The sequence below is a fragment of the Ambystoma mexicanum genome, chromosome 6q (genome assembly GCF_040938575.1).
Source record: "Ambystoma mexicanum isolate Mex_15411 chromosome 6q, UKY_AmexF1_1, whole genome shotgun sequence".
Lineage (NCBI taxonomy): Eukaryota > Metazoa > Chordata > Amphibia > Caudata > Ambystomatidae > Ambystoma > Ambystoma mexicanum.
This window is the reverse complement of record NC_090937.1, coordinates 1,301,252,736-1,301,275,893: the sequence shown is the minus strand read 5'-3', so window position 1 is coordinate 1,301,275,893 and position 23,158 is coordinate 1,301,252,736. Positions and strand designations below refer to the sequence as shown.

General features: G+C 50.5%; 1 protein-coding gene across 2 annotated transcripts in view; it reads left to right on the top strand.

Annotated features, from left to right (window-relative positions):
- NCAPG (non-SMC condensin I complex subunit G) overlaps positions 1-23,158 on the top strand; it is an 859,779-nt gene that overhangs the window by 433,859 nt on the left and 402,762 nt on the right. For both annotated transcript variants that reach the window (XM_069631905.1, XM_069631906.1), the window contains exon 17: positions 10,006-10,180. In XM_069631905.1, the coding sequence (XP_069488006.1) occupies positions 10,006-10,180 (175 nt within the window). The remainder of the gene's footprint in view (positions 1-10,005; positions 10,181-23,158) is intronic.

Sequence of the window (23,158 nt, the reverse complement as noted above, 5' to 3'; positions counted from 1 at the left end):
AATTGAAGCTAAACAAGAAAAGAAATCCATGATCACTAACTCATGGTTCACGGAAGACCTACTAGTCCTCCGCTCAAACAAACGGGCGGCCCTAACCAACTGGCAGTCCAACCCCTGTGACTCCACCAATAAAGAATTCAAAAGAATCTCGAAGCAATATAAAAAAGCTATCTTCCACGCTAAATCCAATCACGTCAACATCCGTATTTCTAAAGCCAAGTCCAAAGAGCTGTTCTCTATCTTCAAAGATCTCATCACCCTACAGTCCCGATGAAATCCTGAAAGATGAAGCCTGGTGCATCAGTATGCAGGCAGCACTTCTAAACAAAATCTCCCTCCTCCAAGACAAAATACAAGCCCAGCACAATGCTTTGCCTAAGTCTGCCCCCCCCCCGCCACATTCACCTCCCCCGTACAGAAGCACCCCCCTCTTTGTCTTCAGAGACGTCTCTATTACGAAAGTTACTACCCTCCTCCTGCACCTGAAGCCTTCCACATGCAAAGGTGACATTTGTCCACCTAACATCATTAAAGACAGCGCTGACGCCCTGACCCCCCTCATTACTGCTTTCATCTATGCATCATTCACCTCCGGTATCGTCCCGTCGAGCCTCAACGAAGCGCGAGTCCGCCCCCTTCTTAAGAAACCGTCCCTTGACTCTTCCTACCCAAATAACTACTGCCCCCTCACCACCGTCCCATTTCTGCTTAAGATCTTAGATAAAGCTGCCCACAACCAGATCCAGCACTACCTTGAATCCAACTCCATTCTAGGCAAAAGACAATCTGGATTCCGCAAAGGCCATGGCACAGAAACTGCCCCCTTGCACTTAAAAAACCAAATAACCAAGATAATGTACAACGGCAAACCAGCCCTCTTACTGCTACTGGACCCATCGCCTACATTTGATCTTGTGGATCACTAAATACTTACTTCCCATCCCACCAATGCAGCCCACTTCTCTGAACAAGCCACTTCATGGATAACCTCTTTCTTAGAAGGCAGAGCTATGAAAGTCTTCTCAGACTCGCCCACACTGCCACCACCATCCACTGTGGTGTTCCCCAAGGCTCCTGCACTGTGCCCACCCTATACAACCTGTTCACCAAGCCCCTTTTTGACAAACTGAACTCCCTTGGTATAGCCTACACCAACTATGCCGATGATGCACAAGTCCTCCTTCTCCTCACTGGTATTACCCAAATTGTTTGTTTACAATTGTTCGAATGAACAATTGACCGAATTTAAAGGGTCACAATTGACCTTTTCACAATTGGTGTTGGGGGGGGGGGGGGGTTGGCTTTGGGTGGAGGGTTGTAGGGGGGTCCCCACATATATGGTACAATTGACCTTCACAATTCGGTCAATTGTGAAAAGGTCAATTGTCATTCGAACAGTTGTAAAACGAACAATTCGTATACAACCTCCTCACTGGCTCCTATGACCACGACACTGCAGCCCTTCTCCAAATATACTCCTCCATCCAAGCCTGGATGGCAGCCAACGGATTATGCCTCAACAGAGACAAACCGGAGATCATCCTCTTAGGTCCTAAAGAAATACTCAACAAATTAAACCAAAAATATAGCAACTTTGTCATTGACAACACCACCATCTCCGTCTCAACCTCAGTTAAGACCCTTGGAGTCCATCTTGACTCCACCCTATCCCTGAACAAACGGGTTAGTGCCATTGCGTCTGCCCACACCACTAAACTAATCAACGCCATCAAACCATTCCTTTCTAACCAAAATTGCCTCTCTATCGCCTGAGCCACCATTGGCGCCAAACTAGATTAATGCAATGTGCTTCTTGCAGGCACATCAGCAAAAAACCTAAACCGACTCCAAGTTGTCCAGAACAACGTGCTCAGAGCAGCACTCAGCATCCATAAAAGAAACCACATCATACAAGCTAGACGAGATGCCCATTTGCTCCCAATCAAGGAAAGAATTACATTTAGGACTCTTACCTTAACCGACCAAAGCCTTAGCCTTTCTGCCCCTTCTTATCTATCTGAAACCATCAACAGAGACACCTCTATGCGCCCCAAAAGAACACACCACTCTAGCCATCTGTGCATCCCACCCATCAAAAGACCCAAAGCAGGGGGCATAGGCTTCCCCTACCTAACCCCCAAACTATGGAACGCCTTGCCCAAAGCCCTCCGAGCTGAAACATCCCTCACCTCTTTCTGCAAAAGTCTAAAAACCACACTCTTGAACTGATACTCCTTCTCCTCCCACCTGCTTCTGACTGTAACTAAGTATGCATAACCAAACAAACGTCTGTAATAAAGTTTGCTCACTGCATTCATCTGTTTGACTGTTATGCTCTCTGTAACCAGACATGTTTACTGTAACAGCACCGCAATGCCTGAGGGCTGCTGTGCGCTATATAAATGCTAATAAATAAATACCTACAATTCTCTATGGGTGAGTCGCTTCTCCAAGCAGATACTGGATGGTAGCTCTTTCCTCTGCCCGGTCCTCCCTCTGGAACGGCCTCCCTGCCACTCTCTGCTTTCCCTCTGCCATGCCTCCCTTCGTCCTGCTGTTAAGTTGACTGGCTGCCTGGTGCTTCTGAGTCATATAGGACACCTTCCCCCCCCCCTCCCCCCCCCCCCCCCCGCCCAGTCCCTAGCACTTGGCTCCGGGCCCTCCTGCACTGCCACCTAGCCTTCTCCAGCATGGGGTCTGGCATGGATTCACATGCTCATGAATATTCCCCGTCGTCAGGCTGGGAATCCTCGGTAAAGAAAAAACCAGTATCAGTTTCGTTTCTGATCTGTCTTTCGTAGTAATAACCAATCACTGGTCTCTGCGTCATACTGACCACAGCCAATGACTGCCCTCTACCTAAACACCGCCTCTGGCAGCCATCTTCAGATTTTTACCGCACGTTCATGTGTTGGGATCCTCGTGCTATTGCTCTCGAGCGTTAGTGCTATTTTTTCACGTTTTTTCTCAAAAACTTCGTTTTTTCGGTCAAAAGAGCCTCAAGCTCCACCGACTCTCCATCCGATCAACGGGGACCCGTGTCGGATTCGTCTGCGCCCCTCAAGGGTGAAGATTTCGTCGAGCTACGCTTTTGGAGGACTCCAGAAGTTTCTTAGGCCCGGTCATGGCCCAGGAGAAGGGAAGCTCGACGCCCGGAAAGCTGTTCAGGGTCTGCCCTGGATGCCAGCTGCAGAACGTCTTCAAGGAGGACGAACACTCTTTTTGTCTTTACTGCCTACATGAGGACAAGACGCACGTGGAGAAGGACTGTGCGTTTTGCGGCAACATGTCGGAGCGGACCATGAAGGACCGCCATCAACGTCTCGCCAACTGGCTGGAAGGGAAGAGCCCGTCCGGCGAGAAGAAGAGGAAGAAATCCGAGCGGTCTTCTAAGACCTTTGAGGACGCCCCGGCGACGGGGGTCCAACATAAGGCCAAGCACCGCGAGTCCGCTGGCACCGGGAGCGCCGAACGGTCGGGCTCTACGGGCGCCAGGCTGGGCGCACCCTCCCCGGCACCATCAACCACGAGCCAACGCCCTGGGTCGGGTAAGAGGAAGGCCGAGCACCCGGCGAGGCTCCTAGAGAGGCCCCGGTCGAGCTCGAAGGCAGAGGGGGAGCGAGGCACTGTTCCCCCCCCCCTCAAGGATAAGGCGGTGAGCGCACCTAAGGTGGTGAAGGCCTTAATCCATCCGGCCAAGCCCTCTATCGAGTCTGTCGCGGCGGCCCTGGCTCAGCCTGTGGAGGCTACGCCAGTGGTGGCGACCTCGGGGCTCAGTCTCCCTGCCACCTCGGAGGGAGTCCTCTTTTGTGCCCATCGATAGGACCCCCGTGAAATCCCCAGTGGGGAAGAAAAGGGGGGGGGCAGGGCGTCGTCGTAGATTCAGCCTCAACCTCGGAGGAGGAGCTGGTCGAAGTCGTAAGCCATGGCCTCGGCATGGAAGAAGACCGGCCCGTCGGGATGGATCCCGACGCAGGTGACGACGACATCGTCGAGGGTACCGACAGGGCCCCTGATCGCCCGTCGGATTCCCCTCTGCCAGCGCCGCGAGACGGCTCGGCGGCCATTTTGTTGGCTATACAGTCCTTATGCTCAGAGATAAGGACGAGACTACCGTTGCCGACGGAACCTCTCCCGTCGGGGGACCCAGAACCGGGACCTTCTGGGGTTCCCCCTACCAAGAAAAGAAGGATCCACCCTCCTCCTCCTTTTCAGCCGTCACGCCCCTTCCAGCCCTCCTCCCCGTCCACCCGAGGGGATGATACGGGGACTGACACGGCAGCGACGGGTACGGACGACGAGGTATACGACGAGGATGTACCGTCGTCGCCTCCCACCAGGGCTTCTCCGCCCGACGAGATTGGATCGTTCCACTCCATGATCGCCAGGGCATCCGAGCTTTTCCAACTCTGCCCTGAGGAGAAGAAGGAAGGTTTCCTTTATCAGCGGCGCGAGGCCAAGAGGAAGACGGTCCTCGCAGTGCCTCTATTGGACGACATTTGGGATGAGGGCCTCACCCTCCTCAAGAACCCTTACACGACGCCAGCTAGAAGAGACCGGTACGAGAAAAAGTACCGGGTCCCGGACACGGCTCCCCTGTGCCTCCGGGCGCAGCCTACCCCGGACTCTGTCGTCTCCGCGGCGGCCAGGAAAAAAGCGGGGGGGGGGGTGTGGCCTCCACATCGACTTCCCCACCGGACGGCGAGGGAAAGAAATTGGACGCTATGGGACGCAGAGTCATCTCGTCTGCAGCGACGATTAAAGGTGCCAACGCCTTGGCTATCGTGGCCCGATACGACAGGGAGCTCTGGTACAAACTGGCTCCCCTGCTGGACTTCTTGCCGGACGACAAGAGGGCAGAGGCCCTGGAGATCCTGCAGGAAGGTGAGGTGGCTTCGGACCACGCCATTACCGTTGCGACGGACATCGCCGACACTGGGTTCCGCCAGTTGGGCAACGGCGTTTGCCTTAGGCGGCGTGGATGGCTCAAGGCTACGGACTTCCGTCAAGACTTTCAGACCAGGGTCCTGGACATGCCCTTCGATGGGAACAACCTGTTTGGGAAAACAGTAGACGATTCCCTTCAGGCCATTAAAGCGGACACCGAGACGGCCCGGGCCCTTGGAGTTCTGCAACAACGACAGACGCCCTTTCGGAGCAGTGGAGGCAAGGGCGCCTCCAAAGGTTCCGGCGGCGGTTTTTTCTCCTACCGTCAAGCGGCCCGCTCGTCGTCTCAGGAGGCCTACAGAGGACGAGGCAAGTCTGGCGGACCCCGCCGTCATCGCCAAGGACAAGGCGGCAAAGCCTCGTCAAAGCAGGATTGAACCGGCCGTGGGGTCGGGCCCCCACCGAAGCACCCCGGTGGGAGGCCGGCTGGCGAGCTTCGTCAGCGTGTGGGAGTCCATCTCCACCGACCGTTGGGTGCTGGACGCCTTGGCCCGGGGCCACGCGCTCGAGTTTCAAAGAAAGTGTCCTCGCGTCCCCCCGGTGGCCAGGAAAGAACTTCACGTCCCTCAACTTCTCCTGGAGGTAAAGGCGATGCTCAGGAAGGGCGCCATCGAACTCGTCCCAAAGAGGCTTCGGGGCTCCGGAGTTTACTCGAGATACTTCCTCGTGAAGAAGAAGACTGGGGATGGCGCCCCATCCTGGACCTGCGACGGCTGAACAAGTTCATCAAGGCGCAAAAGTTCCGGATGGTCACCCTCCAGCACGTCCTGGGTCAGCTGGAGGAAGGAGACTTCCTGTCGTCGTTGGATTTGGAGGATGCCTACTTCCATATTCCCATCCTAAAGGGGCACCGAAAATTCCTCAGGTTTGTTGTCCAAGGGCGTAATTACCAGTTCAAAGCCCTCCCCTTCGGACTACGGTCGGCACCCAGGGTGTTCACCAAGTGCCTCGCACCGGTGGCGGCGCAGCTGCGCCGCGAAGGGATCCACGTCTACCCCTACCTGGACGACTGGCTCATCCGAGCCAAGACAAGGGAGCTCGCCGTGGTTCACACGGCAAGGACCGTCCAACTTCTCACGGACCTGGGATTCTCCGTGAACTACGCCAAATCCCACCTGGTACCCACGCAAGACGCTCTGTTTCTGGGAGCGAGGCTCAACACAGTGTCCCTTCTGGCCTCCCCGTCGGAGGAGAGGACCAGGACCATCCTGGGCAAGGTGCAGCGGATGTTGGTGGCCGACGCGGCAAAGGTGAGGTCCATCAAGTCCCTCCTCGGAATGATGTCTTCCTGCATCTACCTCATTCCCATGTGCAGGCTCCGGATGCGCCCGTTGCAGGAGTTCCTGGACGCGCGCTTGATCCAAACGACGGGCAGCTTCGAGGAAAGGATCACACTCGACGAGAGTTTCCGACGAGCGATCCGGTGGTGGGGCACCCGCGCGCATCTGACGGCGGGCATGGACTTCCAGACCCCAGCCCACCAGGAGACAGTGACCACGGATGCCTCCCTGGAAGGGTGGGGAGCGCACACCGAAAATCTGCACGCAAGAGGCCTTTGGCTCCCGACGGAGAAATCCTTACATATCAACGTCCTGGAGCTCCGTGCAGTGTTTTGGGCCCTCAGGTCCTTCCTTCCGTCCCTCAAGGGCAAGGTGGTGAGGATCTTCACCGACAACACCACCACCATGTTTTACATCAGGAAACAGGGCGGAACCAGGTCCCCAGCACTGTCCAAGGAGGCGCAGGACCTGTGGCATTGGGCAGTCGCCCAAGGGATGTTTCTGGTGCCGTTTCATCTGGCAGGGATAAAAAACACCATCGCCGACTCACTCAGCAGGGAGCTGCGATTGTGCCACGAGTGGGAACTACGGCGGGATCTAGTGGATCACCTCTTCCGACGGTGGGGCACACCCCAGATCGACCTGTTCGCGACGGCGACAAACTCCAAGTGCTGGAGGTTCGCCAGCAGGTTTCCCCAGGCGAGGCGCATGGGCGATGCTTTCTCGTTCCCCTGGGAGGGCCTGTTCCTCTACGCGTTCCCTCCTTTGCCACTGCTAATCCGGCTCGTCAACCAGCGCAAGAGGTCACGGTGCAAGATGATCCTCGTCGCACCTGCGTGGCCGAGGCAGATATGGTTCCCGGACCTTCTGGACTTGTCAGCGTCCCCGCCAATCAAGCTGCCGGTGGACGCGGGTCTGCTCTCCAGGGAAGGAGGCGCCATCCTCCACCACGACCCGAAATCGCTGAACTTGCAGGCCTGGCTCCTGCAGCGCTAGAGTTTGGAGGATACGACATACCGGCCGACTGCAGAGAGGTTCTTGCAAAGGCCAGGGCGTCCTCGACTCTTAAATGCTACGGACACAAATGGAAGAGGTTCTCTGTCTGGTGCCACGCACAGAAGATTAACCCTCTACAGATTACGGCTCCCCAAGTACTGCCGTACCTGCTGACGCTGGCCAAAGCTGGACTGGCACACGCGTCCATCAAGATTCATCTTGCTGCGATCTCCCGATACACCAGAACCACGGGGCGGACGTCCTTGTGGTCTCATCGTCTGGTGAAAGAGTTCATGAAGGGACTGTTCAGATCGTTCCCGCCGGTGAAGGCTCCGGCCCCGGCGTGGGAGCTCAACGTGGTGCTGACCAAGCTCATGGGACCGCCGTTCGAGCCTCTGCACTCGGCCCCGTTGAAGTTTCTGTCGTGGAAAACAGCGTTTCTTGTGGCCATCACCTCCGCACGACGGGTGGGAGAGATCCAGGCCCTTTCCTGCAAGGCCCCGTACTTGACTTTTCACGACACGAGGGTAGTGCTCAGGACGCACCCCTCCTTCATGCCCAAGGTACCGTCGGACTTCCACCTCAACAAACCCTTGGTGTTGCCTGTATTCTTCCCGTCGCCTTCGTCGCCGGCTGAGAGAACTTTGCACTCGCTGGATGTGGCTAGAGCGCTGAAGTTCTACGTGGACCGCACAAAGTGTTTTCGGAAGACGTCCCAACTCTTTGTGAACTTTGGACCTGTCAATCAGGGGAAGGCTCTCTCGAAGGCTTCCATTTCCAGATGGCTCTCCGGCTGTATCATGTACTGTCATCGGTTGGCAAACCGACCGCTGCCTGGCCGTCCGAGAGCCCATTCCACCAGAGCGATCGCAGCTACCACGGCGTTCCTTTCTGGTGTGCCCCTGCTGGACATATGCAGGGCTGCTACGTGGAGGTCGACGCACACCTTCACGAAGTTCTACTGCATCGATCGGGATTCCATGGAGGAGTCCAGGGTCGGCCAAGCAGTGCTGCGCAACCTGTTCGCCTGAGGTGAGCCTGGTGGGGAGGTAAAATGCTTAATGTTGAGCCTTTGCCACCTCCCGTGGTTGTGCATGTGTGTACTGCTATGTATTCATTATTCATGAGCATGTGAATCCATGCCAGACCCCATGCTGGAGAAGGAACAAGTTACTTACCTGTAACTGTTGTTCTCCAGCATGGGTCTGGCATGGATTCACATGCGAACCCTCCCGCCTACCCCTCTGCGGCTCTTCACTTGGTCATACTGCCACTTCACGTGCTTCCAAATCTGAAGATGGCTGCCAGAGGCGGTGCTTAGGTAGAGGGTAGTCATTGGCTGTGGTCAGTATGACGCAGAGACCAGTGATTGGTTATTACTACGAAAGACAGATCAGAAACGAAACTGATACTGGTTTTTTCTTTACTGAGGATTCCCAGCCTGACAGGGAATATTCATGAGCATGTGAATCCATGCCAGACCCATGCTGGAGAACAACAGTTACAGGTAAGTAACTTGTTCCTTCCTTCCACTTCCTGGGTATGTTTCACTTGGAGGCCCTGCCTTCCTGCACTTATCTCAGGGCACTGTTCCACTGGGTGCACTTCTCCCCCCCCCCCCTGCTCTTCTTGTCTGCTCACTTGCAAGATCTAAATGATACTAGGCCTAGTAAGATCTTTTGTCTTCTCCCGTTTTCCCCCTCCCGGCCTGGTTGTGCCTGGAAACACTTGTGTATAGGCGTATTATAAATCAATTTATGTAAAATAGATTATGGTGAAGTGTCTAATCTTATTGCTTGGGTCATCTATGGGGGCGGGAGGGTCTTGGGTGGCTGTAGTGACCACCAGGACACGTTCAAGTCTAACCATTTGTAATGTGTTTCAGTTGCTTCCTGGGAGAATTAGATGGCATTTGCCACACTTTGTAAAGTCAACTGCATGTTGCATTTCAAAGCTTTTGATCAAGATCCCTCCTGACATGACTGAATGATTTTAAAATTGTGTAAGCATAAATTATTATTTATTTGCATTTGTATAGCGCACTTGCAGCCTGGGGGCATTGAGGTGCTGTTACAAGAATCTTTTGGACTTTTGATTCAGAGGTTCGACAGGTGACCAGAGGTCTCTTAATTACACAGATACAAGTATAGTTACATACAGATGCATGATATGCGTTTTACAGTTAGACTGATATCATGTACATTTCATACAAATAGCTCGGTTTTAATGGCTTTGCGAAAAGCTTGGTGGGACTCAATCATTCTTACGTGAGGTGGCACTGCGTTCCTGTGTGTGGCGGCCTGGGTCGGAAAACTGGGGACACCAGCGCGCACCTTGCGCGTTTTAGGCGTGACTATCATGTTGGAGTAGCACTTCCTTAAGGGTCTTGTGGCAGTATGCTTGGTGATTCCTTGGGTCAGGTAGGGTGGAGCAAGTTCATAGAGACATTTGTGGGTGAGGGTGAGTGTTTTGAAGACAATTCTCTTTCACCGGGAGCCAGTGGGCCTGTCTTCTAACTTCAGAGATGTGGTCTTTTCTCGCTGTACCTGTGGCCGACCTTAGTGTGTTATTTTGGACTAGCTGGAGTTTGGCAAGGTTTTTATTGGAGGTCCCAGCGAGTAGGGCATTACAGTAGTCCAGCCTTGATCCAATTATTGCCTTGGCAATGGTGAGGCAGTTCTGGCGTGACAGGAAGGGTCTAGAGACATAAAATATATGTTTGTACTTAGCTCTGCATATGTTTAGTAACCATGTATGCATGTGTTCTTTTATATGTTGACAGAAGTAATCAAGAAATCTTTGAAGAAGCTTTCTTTCCAACTTTGTATACCCTGTTCAATGCCCCTGCCTCGTCTCCTTTGGCTGATGTTGATATTACCAATGTAGCTGAGCTCTTTCTGGATCTGACTAGACCAAGTGGGTTGGTAAACCAGAAAGGAAAGTCTTCTGATTATCAGGTATGTTTATGAGGCAAATGGGACCCTTCAATGTTGTCTCTCGGCTCTATGCAGGAAAATACTTTTTATATTATAACAGATGTACGTTTCTATGTTAAGTATTGTGTTTAATTTTCAAACAAGGTCGTTTCATGTGCTTTCCAAATTCTTGTTCAGTTCTGAGATTGGCATTTTGATGACTTCAGTAATTTTGTGAATATTGTCAGAAATAACTTCACTTTGAGGGGGGGGGGTGCTGTTGAGCGCAATAAAGATGGTCGCCTGAGTTGTAGGCTCTGCAGCTAGGACCTCTTCACATCGTAATCCTCTTTTCACAGGTGCATACTTTGAATATAAGGAAGCAGATTATACGTCGGAAAGCTTTGACATCAACCTTTTATCCGTGCTGAGCCGTCCTAGCTGACATACCAAGCTCCCGTGGGAGCAGGCTGTGCTGGGCCTGCTTGGCTTGTTCCACACTCCTAGCTGTACTGCAGGCTGTGATTGGTGTGGCACCCTTGCTAGCGGTGACTCTGGTGTGACCATCTTGCAGCTCGGGCCTGCCGAAGCCCGGCCCGCCAGCCACCTGACGCCGCAGACTCAATGGCGCAATCCTTTCGAGGCTGAACTGGGCCGCGAAGGCTGCAAGACCTCCCCGGGTGAGCTGGCGCTCCTGGTGCGGACCGAGTGGATCCCGTGACAGAACGGACCCCGACTGTCCCTGGACCCCGCCGGCTCTGGCTACCCGGGCGGCAGGACTGGACCTACCGGTACAGTACATCTGATGCAGTTAACGGCACCTATTTGTCTGTTATACTAAAGCAAGGTCTACTCGTGACTGTAGCTGGGGCTCCCTACACCTGGACTCATCCTTGTCTGCCATTTCCCTACCTCCATTGCACCGGCCCTTGCGTCACGGGATGCGGCAGCTCTGGGGCCGTGGGACAGCATGCACCCCTTGAGGCCAACCCGTTGGGACGAGATACTGGTGGCTGACTCCTGCGGTGTAGGACAGAAGCTCCTACGCCCCGTCCACATCCCGGGCATTTGCCTGTAGCGCAGAGCTTGGTGTCTCTGGCGTGCCTTGACCTGGGCGGGTCCTTGCCCGGGTAGGTTTAAGGGTGCTTTTACTCCTTGCTGGTCCTTGAGTGCTTCGATCATCGCTGTCTCATGAGGGTGCTGCACTCGCCCAGCGTTGATGGGAACTGCATTGTTGTGCTCATCCCAGTTGGATCAACCCTCCATAAGGATTGAACTTCGGAGCTCCTTTGCTTCCCCTGGCCTGCACCGTCTGCCTCCCGTCCTGGCTGTGGCTGGTTCCGGAAGGTGGCTGGGGTGCAGGCCAAGGCCTCTGTCGGCGCTCTACCCTTTCTTCAGTTATACTGGGACTTGACATACTTCAGAGCCCAGTGTCACTTGGGCGCTTTCTCCTGCAACAACTACTCTGGTGAGTGCACAATGTGCTGTGGTGTCTCCCTGCCTCCTGGGCTGATTGGGGAGCATCGGGGTCCGCCCCACCCCCCTTGCTTGACTTACTTGATGGTGATCATCCTGGAGGCTGTAGACGCACCATAGGGCCCTCCCTGGCCTCCCCGTGCCATGTATTAATTGTTGGAATGCCCATGGATTGAATGTGACACCTGGAAGACCTGGGCGAGGCCTTTTTCTGCTTGGTATATCCTTCTTTTCACTGCCTTGGTCCCTCCCATTGCTGGTATAAGGGCCCTTGCCTAATCCCTCCATATCACAGGTTGGCCAGCCTTAGCTGTACACTATCATATCAGCAGGGGACGGTGGTCGCAGTGGCTCCAGGACTCTTACACGGATACTTCACACCACATTGGAGTACCCCAGCAGGGTTGCTGCGGCTGCTTTTACCCCACTCATCTCTGGCCGAGCAGGTCTTGGCCTGTCTATACCGGAGTAGCCTCCCTTTCGCACATTTTCTGGTACCCCTCCGGGGCACTGCCTCCTCATTATGACTACGGGAGACAGCAAGAAACAGAGCTTGATTAACATATACACTAAGGCGGCCCCCAAAATCCAGGCAGGAACTGAGGGGGATGGCGGCGAGCCTTTGACACTGGAGGAGCCTACTGAAATGCAACCGTTGATGGATTATATGCATGAGGGTTTCACTGCGTTACAGTCCAAACTGAATTATATGAGAGGTATCATCAACGCTATAAAGTCCCGAATGGAGAAGACCGATGCACGGGTGGCTGAGGTCGAGACTAGAAGGGGGAGAATGGAAGATGACATCTCAGCACTGAGAGCAGATATGTCCTCACTCACTAGGCAGGTACAGTCTATTAGTAAGAAAAATGAAGACCTGGAGTCTCGTTCGAGACGAAATAATATATGCATTATTGGCGTCCCTGAAAATAACCAGGGCGGTCCAATGGAGGATTTTGTGGAGCAGATGTTGTTGACACTGCTGGATGGCCCAAAACTCTCTCCACAATTTGCCGTTTAGTGGGCCCGCTGTTCTCTGGCACCCAAGCCCATACCGGGCCCACCCCCCACTCCCCATAATCGCCCGTGTCCTCAACTACCGGGAGCATGCTCAGGGCGGCCAGGGCCAAAGTAGAATTAATGTTTGGATCTAGCAGGATCCATCTATATCCTGATTTTTCAATGATGGTGCAGAACAAGCATAGGTCCTTCTTGTCAGTGAAGAGGCTACAGGACCTGGGGGTGAAGTACGCCACAATGTACCCAGCCAAGCTCAGGGTCAAGCATGATGGGAAAGTATTCTTCTTTAATATACCCGAGGAGACTGCGAAATTTCTTGAGGAACACTTCCCGGGATGACCCAGTCTCGTTTAAACTTCATTTATCCAGGTTTATCTGGCCTCGTTCCAGTTACTGAACTCTGGTTATGCTTTTTTTTTTTCATAAAATGTATTTTGGAACCGCACTGTCATGCTGTAAATGCACTGCATACTTGTAATATTATGTTACGATTTGGTGTGAAGCAGGCCGGGCTGCAACCGATGCACAGCCCTCCATGCAAAGTTGCAACTGCTGTTACTACTGGTTAATGGGTAGGTTGGAAGTCACTCCCCTGGTTGGGAGGGGGTTGTGGGTGGGGGTAAATGGGGTGGACAAAAGTAAAAAAAAAATCGCTTGGTGCGACAAGATCATCCCTTAGCTGGGACAAACAGTTTTTTCGAGTTATTCCCTCCTGACCCTGGTTTGGCTCCTGTGGACCTGTTTGTCAGCTAGATGGTGGATGAAGGCCTAGTATGCATGAGCTGGAATGTCAGAGGGCTGGACAAACCTGTTAAAATGCGCAAATTGCAGCTGTATGTGGAATGACATAAAGTTAGTATTCTCTTTTTACAAGACACACGCATTGGCAGTGGGATGTGATGGGTTTGCTAGATCGTGGGGTTCTCAGTGCTATTATCCCACCTACTCCACTTAAAGCCGTGGGGTACTGACCCTGGTCCATAATGGCTCATTGCAGGGATGGGAGGTAGTCTTACTAAATGTATATGGCCCAAACATTGATGATCCCATATTTTACACCCAACTCTATTCTCTATTGGCCGGGCTCCCTCTTATCCCTATACTGTGGAGCGATGACTTTAACACCATAGTGGACACTGATCTAGATAGGTCCAGTACCAGAGCACGCCAGAGCGGGTAGGGCCATCATAGAGGTGCAGGCCTCACTGGGCATGGTTGACACATGGAGACTCCTACTCCCTACTTTCCGTGACACGATTCACATTCTCGTATTGACAGATGGCTAGTGTCAGACATACTCGGATGTCTAGAACAGACTTTCATCCTACTTCAGACCTTCTCGGATCATTCCCCGGTCAGAATCTCATTGAAGTGGGGCGATGGGTGTGGGAAGACACGTTCATAGAGACTGAAGCCCAACACTTTACTTGACCCGGTCTTTGAGTCGAAGTTCGATTTGGGTATTGACAAGTATTTTGAGTTCAATAACGGGACTGTAGATACTGAAGCCACCTTTTGGTGGCTTTCAAAGTGTAAATACAGTGGTTGATGCTGGCGAAGGAGGCCGGGATCCTCAAAACGATCCATAGATCCATCAAGAAGAGCAAACTTCTACTTGCCCAGCTTGAAGCGCAATATGCTTTGTCTCCAACCACTGGTACGTTTGGGGAGATAGAGGCCACACTGGATACCTTAAGGGCCCACGCAGACCGGGAACGCAAGGTTACTGGCCAGGTTGGTCCGACAGGAGAGGTGAGCTCCTCATATCCCAGCAATTGAGACAGCAGACGGTACACTTGCACTTTCTGCTCGGGAAATTAATGGGTAGTTTTGCTCATTCTACGAAGTGTTATACGCAAATGTCGACACTGACCCCTCACTAGATATTGAAGCATTTCTGGACAGTCTCCTGCTTTCAGTGTTGTCGACAGAGGCTAGAGAGGCACTTGACCGCCCAATGACAACTGAGGAAATAACGGGAGCCATAGACTAGTTAGCGATGGGAAAGGCCCACACTGGATGACCTTACTACTGACTTCTATAAATGTTATAATGGGCGCCTTGTCTCCCGACTGACTGCCGTATGGGAGGAGTCCTGCATGGTTGGTAAGCTTCCCCCTCGCTCCGTGAAGCGGTTATTTCTGTATTGCTAAAACCTGATAAACCAACTACACAGTGCTGATCAGTCCGACCCCTCTCATGTCAAGATCTTTGCCAAAGTGCTGGCCCTCTGTTTAGCCCATTATGTCATTCATCATTCACCCCGATCAGGCGGGATTCATACTGGGGCACTCTACTGCCCAAGACCTGCGTCGCTTGTTTGACATCCTGGCCCAGATTGATCCAGAGACACAGGCGGTGGCAGCCTCATTGGACATGCAGAAGGCCTTCGACTCAGTCTCCTGGTGGTTCCTATGGACAGTACTGGAGAAGGGGAATTTTGGCCCCCGCTTCCAATCGTGGGCGAAATTTGATTATGAAACCCCTGTTGCAAAGGTCTGCACTGGAGACGGTGCTCCACCCAGTATGAGATTGCCAGAAGCACCTGACGACGCTGCCGCTTCTCCCCCCGATATTCGCTTTAGCCATCGAACCACTGGCAGACAGGATTTGTCAAAGACCTGCACATAGGGGTATAAGGCTCACGGGGGAACCAGAGATCATTTCGCTCTTTGCATATGATGCATTGCTGTATATCCGTTCCCCTGAGGTGAACTTGGCACCGATCATAAGTGACCACCTCCTCTTTGAACTCTCAGGGCTTAAAATTAACTGTACATACTGTTCCCATTGACAGACACCTCCATAGCCCTTGGGATCTTCTGGGTTTCGTTTGGTCTCGGAGATAAAGTACCTGGGGGTAGTAGCCACACATCACTGGATATCATTATGCGACCGCAATTACGGAAATTACCTCACTTCCATTGTCCGGAAGATTGAAGGCTGGGCCAGGCTACCGATCACATTAGCCGGAAGAGTCGCTCTCCTCAAAATGGTGGTTCTCCCTCAACTTCTATATAGATTTCAGAATGTCCCACCTTGGCCGGAGACTGAATTATTTAAGAAACTCACTCGATCAATAGCTTTCTGTGGCACTCTGGGAGGTTGGGGGGGGGGAGGGTTGCTTGACATTCAAAACTTTAGCTACTCCTTATGCACAGGGCGGGTTTGCGACCCCTAACTTTCAATGCTGCTGGATAGTCGCCCAAGGTCACTTTGCTGTGTGTTGGTTTGATCATGGCAGAACCCATCCTCCTGTCAAACTTGAGCGGCTGGAGGTTATAAACCCATTCCTTGGTTCGCCCTTTCTCTGGCCTGAAGCTGGAGCCCATGATTGTTATGATGACAGCTTGGCACAGACTTTGGAACTCGGTGGACACCCCCCACCCATTCCATGGTGACTTCCCCCTATGGAATTGCTTGCCAGGGATCCCCCCCCTATGGACGGGTCAACTGTGCGCAAGTGGTCGGAGGCTGGCCTTGGAGTTATACAGGATGTGTACGCATTGGGAATCCTTCATTGAATTGCGGGATTTACCCAAATCCTTGAGAGCACGTCCCTCTTGGTGGTTGCAATACGCAGGCCTGCGCCGAGCGGTCGAGGTTAAATGGCAGTGGTTCTCGCCCCCCCACACCAACCACCCCCACTCGCTGCCCCCTGACGATATATTAACTGAGTTTATTGGTGGTTCCTTGACACGTGGAGGGGTGGCCAGGATTTACGGTCTTCTTCGGGAAAGGGCAGGTTGTCCATTAGACAGGCTTCGCGTAGCATGGAGTAGAGACTTTGGGACTGACGTAACTGATGAGGTCTGGGAATCCATGTGTGCCTGCACTTAGGAGGTATCCTTTAATTCGAGATTCGGGCTGATTCAATTGAAAGTAGCTACACCCTGGCTAGGCTACACCGTATGTCCGGGGAGCATTTTGACTGTCCTAGATGCAATGCCGACAATGCTGATTATATTCATATGCTATGATCGTGTTCAGAAATCGTTATCTTCTGGTAGGGACTATGTGAGGCCGTATCCAGGATACTAGTGTACTATCTTTGTCTGGGCTTCCCTCTGGAATTGCCTCCCTGCCACTTTGAAACTTGAGGAGAACCACCTACGGTTCCGGAAGCTCCTCAAGACCTCTGCCTCTTCCCCTCTTCTCCACTACTGATCTGCTTTTTGTCACTCAGCAGTGCCGCCCCTGGCCAACCTCTGCCTTTGCGCCCAGGTACCTGCTCACCCTGCCATCCTCCTGCACTGCCCCCCTGGAACCCCTTGCACTGGGGCCTGTATCTGTACCCATACAGGTCCCCCCACTCTGTCTGCACTGATTGGTTACTCCCTATTCTGACTAACCTTGCACTTGGCCCTCACAGGCTGCACTACCACTGTTTTGACTCACCTTATTTATTTGTCCACTTCCTATTTATTTGTTCTCTCTTATGCTCTGCACTTTCCAATGTCTCCCCCTTCCAATGCACTTTCCCCCTTCTCCCTTTCCCATGCACTTACACGTTCTCAAAGTCACTGGGCCGAGTAAGATCGTTGTTTTTGTTCTCTCCACTGTTCCCCTCCCTTGCCTGGTCGCGCTCTGAAACACCTGTGTATGAGCGCGATATAAATAAAATATTATATCACACCGTCCCCAATGACTTGCTCGTTTCATGAGCTTCCCCTTACCTGTCGGAACTACAGAAAGTTGGCTGGTATCTGTATGGTATCTGTATGCTGCTAGCGACTCGTATATTGCTACTATGGTTGCGCCCTGTTGCTCCCACCCTTGATCAATGGTTTCGGGCAGTAACCTGGGCTTCAGATGCAGAGGAGTGCTGGTCCATTACGCAACCAGCTGCGTGCAGGCTTAAGAACATTTGGGACACCTTTACCTGCTGCGAAAGATGAAGACACTGCCTTCCCGGATCACTATTGTTAGTACACTCCTGTTTTCTGTATCAGTCATCAAGTTGTAAGTATGCATGCGCTGTGTTCTGGACCCTGCACGGTCGTCATTTCGGATTTAATGTTGATAATGTGAATGGAGTCTTCAAATACGATCATTGTTACTTGTTGTATAGTCAAGCATGTTAAAGGTTGCAAAAAGAAATGACTTGACTTTAATACTGGGGTTTGTTTCTGCCACTGAAGGTGAGATTGCATGTTTGAGAGCTACTAGCCTGGAGAATTGTGCCCCTGCTGTTTTCCCCCCTAGAAGGGTCCCTAAATCGAATTGGCACCATATGCTGAAACTGACTGGGGTAGCCACTGAAGACTTCCTGAAGGTAAACATGTACAGATCCAGTGGCCAAAGTCTAGAAGAATTGATGCGTCCCTGGGGAATATTGTCTAGATGGGGAAACCTAGCCAGATGTGCTCTCTCGCCATGCTTTTCTCGTTGGATGTAGAACTTAAGTGGAGTGGATTTGCTGAGATCTTATCTTCCCAGGCTTTTTATGGCCCTCTGGTTCAGAAGACAGAATATCCCTTTAGGCATATGACCTCTTGATATATTTTAGTATTCCGGTGTTCTCAATCCCCAGATTCATGGGTATTAAAGATTTTGGACACCATAGTGGTTTAAGTATTAACTGTGGAAAAATTTGTATGCTATCTACTGAAGGGTGACAGATGTTGGATTTAGTGCCTGTGCCTGCTGAAAACTTACATATAACTTACATACTTTAGATATCTTGGAATTCAAGTGTCTAAGACAAAGCAGATTGGTTTTCTAATTGAATTGGAAAACGCTGCAGGATAATTTGTTACTATTGCCTGCAAGTAACAATTGCCACTGACCTCGCTAGGCTGGGTGGTGGTATTATGTTCCTGCGATTTTTAAATGTTCTAATATCCACTCCCTGTGGGATTCCAGGAACGGCCATTATGGGGTATTATGAAGTTACTGTGGGGCTAATGCATGCCTAGGGATAGCCTGTGAAACACGGACTAGATTGATGTGTGGTTATGGGCCTCCAGGGCCATCATAAATATTTGTGGTCATTTTATATAGCCATGTGCCAATGATTAGGCATGTGCAGATAGGAATGGCCCTGCAAATACATAAGATAAAGAACGAATGGGAGCAATTACAGTAATCCAAGTACTTGGTGCTAACATTGATGTGTCTCTTCCATCAACTGAGGTAATCTGATGGTACAATCCTGATGGGATCTCATTAAACAAAAATGGGATGGTGGGATAAGATCTTGATCTCCTTAGCAGCCCCATTGTGGTGCGAAATTTAGCTTCAAGAAATACAAAAGATTCTGTTATGAAGGGGGTGGTCAAGACCAAGTATGTTGACCGTGAAAGATGTTCTCGTTACGTGTATTAAGAACCTTAAGGTTACAAGTACCTTAACCTTACAAGAAGAGCTTGCTAGAAGTGGACTTTATCAAAACCTGTGGTTTAGACATGCTTTTCACCCTGTTGAAAGGGGCATGTAGTCTCCAAGTTTAGTCCTTTCTGTAATATAGTGTTATTGAGACCAGGACCAGTGGCAAACGTATTTGGACAATGTATACATTGATAATTTGGAATAAATGACCCCTTTCACAGATGGCACAAAGAATACCCTGACTCCTGAATATGGTTAAAGGGTTTATATTGAGAATGTCAGCAGGATGCTAGGAAAGTCCCTCTCTCGTGTCTATAAACATCCTACCCTCACCCAGGCATCCCCATTCCCTGGGTTAGTATATACAAAATATTGATTGTATTGTAATATCTAGACTTGCTGGTTGGGATCGCCTTAAGGCAGTAACCTGGTCTATCTAGGCCCCCTTAGGGACTCCCTAGAGTCCTCTACACTACAAGTTTATTTGGGTGTGCCTTTCAGACACTGCACCCGATTTGGTGGTTTTGCGGTCACACCCATATACTCCTCTCACCTCTGATATTCTCCTCTCACTACTCCAACTCCACCCTTCTTTAATTCTTCTACTTCCTGTATCCTCTTCCTCTTTCCTTCCAATGTCTTTCACTGCTTCTACTCCTCGCCTCCATTCTTTTGATGTTACTACTCCCTCTTCCGTACTTTTATTCCCTCCTCCACACTGTTCCCAAGTCACACTCCTGTCACTATCTCAACTACCTCACATTCGCTCCCTCCAGCAATCTCACTTGTTAGTCTCTCACGTACACTCGCAGCCCAGACCACTTGTACCCAACAACTAAAACTTAACCTGCTCTTCAATTCACCTCCACATTCTCCACCATCCTTCTTTCTGCTAGTCTCTATCTCCCATCTCACCCGAACAACCCACAACTTCCTGTTTCCTAGAGTCTTTTAACCCCCCTTCCTGTCTTCTGGTTGGGCATCTAGCCCTTGCCAATCTGTCCGAGTCTCCCCTGTCCGCGACGTGTCATATACAACAAATGTTTCATATAGTGTGTTTAGCCCTGTCCCTTTTCTTTGCATGGTTCCAGTGCGGAACAGCAATGGCAGTTCATGGTATGCAATTTGGGGGCAGAGGGCACGAGCTGGCCTGTCTTTCCAAAAGGTAAGCACAGTCCCTGGTGGTCTAGATTTTCAGCTTTCTGCTGCTGTTAGCTTTTGTGCTGGGGAGCAGTGCACAGGAGGTTAGGTGGCCACGTAGACTGTGTTGCTGTTTCCCTCTTTCACTTAGCCGGTTCACTGCTGTATGGCGTAGAGTGCTGTAGGATCACGCTTCTTTTGTTCTCTCAAATTTGTTGCCCGGTTGGCTTTGTTATTAGAACAGAAAAAACAAATCTGGCAAGCGTATATGACAGGAGGTATGGGATGATGGAATGAGTACTGCTCAAATTTAATCGGGCACTTTGTGAGGCGACAGGAGTTCAGACCATCTTAACTGCCAATGTCCACTGAGGTTGAACTGTCTCTGGATTCCGTCCCGTTAGGCCTTTCACCCCATGCTGATGGCTGGGGTGGGGAAATCACGTCCCAATTGACCAGGTCAGTTTACTGACTTTGTCACACCCTCTTGTAAGGTTATGTGTTAGATGGGATCTAGGAAAGGAGCATTTGGCAGAATCATTGTGTACCTATTATAAATATTGCATGTGATCTATTATTCCCAAGCTCATGTGCAAAGATTGGAGAGAAGAATGAATACGCTGTGCCCGACATGTTAGTAGGATGTGGGGGAACCTTTTTTCATGTGATCCGTGCATGCCTTGTTCTGCAGGATTACTGGAAAGATATTTGGAATGAGAACTACTCCCAGGTTGGGATTTGGAAATAGTCTGCACTTTTGGAAAGTAGGGGGCACCTAGTATGAAATATAAGCTGTTTATTGCAATTGCTTTGGTGACTCATAAGAGATTTATCAAGAAGGTGGGTTGTGGCAGTTGTACCTAAAGTACAAGACTGGCGTTTTAGTGTGGATCTGAATAGGTACATGGAATCTGAGAAACAGAGCTGTGAACCAAAACTCAAAAATAATATGGGGAAATGTCACACTATGATAGTAAGTCAAGTAAATAGAATGTATGAAAGCCCAGGTGTTCCCATTGTGGTCTGTTCAATGTTTGAGCTATATGGAAAATGTACATTTGATTATCAGAAAAAAGTAATTAACTACGTGCGCTGGCTGATGCATAATAGGTGCAGTTGTAAGGTATTCACTCTGTTCAAGATCCTTCTTTAGAAGTATCTTTGTCTAGCAGGTTGCAATGTTCTCCTTTGCTGCGTAACCCTGTCTCTTGTTTCCTTGATCTCTTCTGTAGTCCCCCTGCCATTGCATCCCTTAACTCCGCTCTTAAGGTGCCCTGTACCAGATGTGTCTCCATGTTCCCCTCATCTTACACAGATTATAGCAAGCAGGTTGGGGGCACCTATGCTTTAGTTTTGGTTTCACCAAGTGTGGATTTTATAGCATTGGTAGCCCAAAGTACAATTTGTACAGTCATTGGGCTATCAATGAGTTTCTCTTTTTTTACATTTTTTAACCTGCTCTCTGCCATTTTGTGTTTCATGGCTTTCTTTTGTCTAGGTGACCACAAGGTAGGCTCCAAATAGCTTTTCTGACCATGTAGGCTCCATATTGGACCTAACTTGTGTAGGGCAGTATAGGTCCCTGAGCTATCCCTTTCACTTCTTCTAAGGGTGGCAAAGACTGAGTTGCAGTCCTACGGACCAACCAGATATGGTTGGAGTTAAGGAGTTTTACTTAAGTCCACCTATGATAGGACTAGAGAAGACTTTCTCTTAGATGTACAGGGCTTTTATTCTTATATGTGGCCTGAGCCACCCAAAAGGTATGGTAGCTATGGTTGAGCAGCCAGGCTTAGTCTATGATGGAGAAGGGCTGTAGGTAAGTACACAGAACTCGGGGCACACCTGTAGTCAAGAATACACGTGTACACAGATTTATAAAAATATGGTTACAGACAACCTTTACCAGCCGTTCTCTTATACAATTGGAGATGGTTTGTCAACCCTTAAGGTTCTGTGACTTCCTCTGGGACTTAAATCCCCCCCCTGTTAGGACAAAGCAGTTGTGGGTGGACCCACAAATATTCCTTTGATATTAAAACCTACCAAAGGAAACAAACCACTAGGTGGCAAAGACGTTGCCGAAAGAAAAATATAAGGGATCCATAGCTTTTGGAGTGTGAATTAAAAGCATTAAATAACTCCCAAAGAAACTGGTTACGATCCCAGAAATGTATGCGAGAACAAAGAAAAGGAGGAAATGCTAAGTGCTGTCTGTGAAAAAAACTCCAGAAAGTTTTGGTCGATTGTGGGGTCGTTGGGGGGGGGGGGGGGGGGGTGCATTGTCCACTCTTGATCAGCAAGAAACGATCATACAGGGGTCCACTGGGATCAAACATTTCTGGAGTGGTCCCTTAATTTCATCTCTGAGGACATTGAAACTTTGATTAAAAAAATCTTCCTGCTCAATGGCTGCCGGGCCAAACGACTTGAGCAATGCTGTTTTAAAGTTGAATCCAGTATAATGGTCAAAGGTTTTAAAGCTCTTGTTTGATAATGTTACGCTTACAGGTCTCCCCCGAGACTCATGGAGAAGGTCAATTGTCATTCCCATTTATAAAAAGGGAGATAGTTTGAGGGAATTAATCTATCGCCCCATTTCAATTCTAGATGCCGACGGGAAGATTTCTGTGGTCTTATTCTGTTGGAACTAGAGAAATGGGCAGAGGTCAAAGGTATCCCGATTCAGCAGACTGGCTTTAGACAGGACTTTCCCCCTCTTTGAATGTTAGACAGAATTATATGCAGTACGCTTTGGGAACACTACACACAATTAGGACTACAAGTGGCAGCACAAATTCACTGTTGGTACAAGTCAGTACTACACAGTAAGAGTGGTAGCAATGGCTGAGCAGCCAGACTTCTCTCAAGAGCAAGTGAGCAGTATCAGATAGTTACACAAAGGACAGCAGTTACTATGATTCAAACAAACACTGACTCAAGGTTTCCAAGTAAAAGAATATACATTTATATACTTTTTAGTTGTATAACATTTCACTAAAGTAAAGCAGTAACAAAATCACACTGTTAATACACCACACCACTCCCAATAGT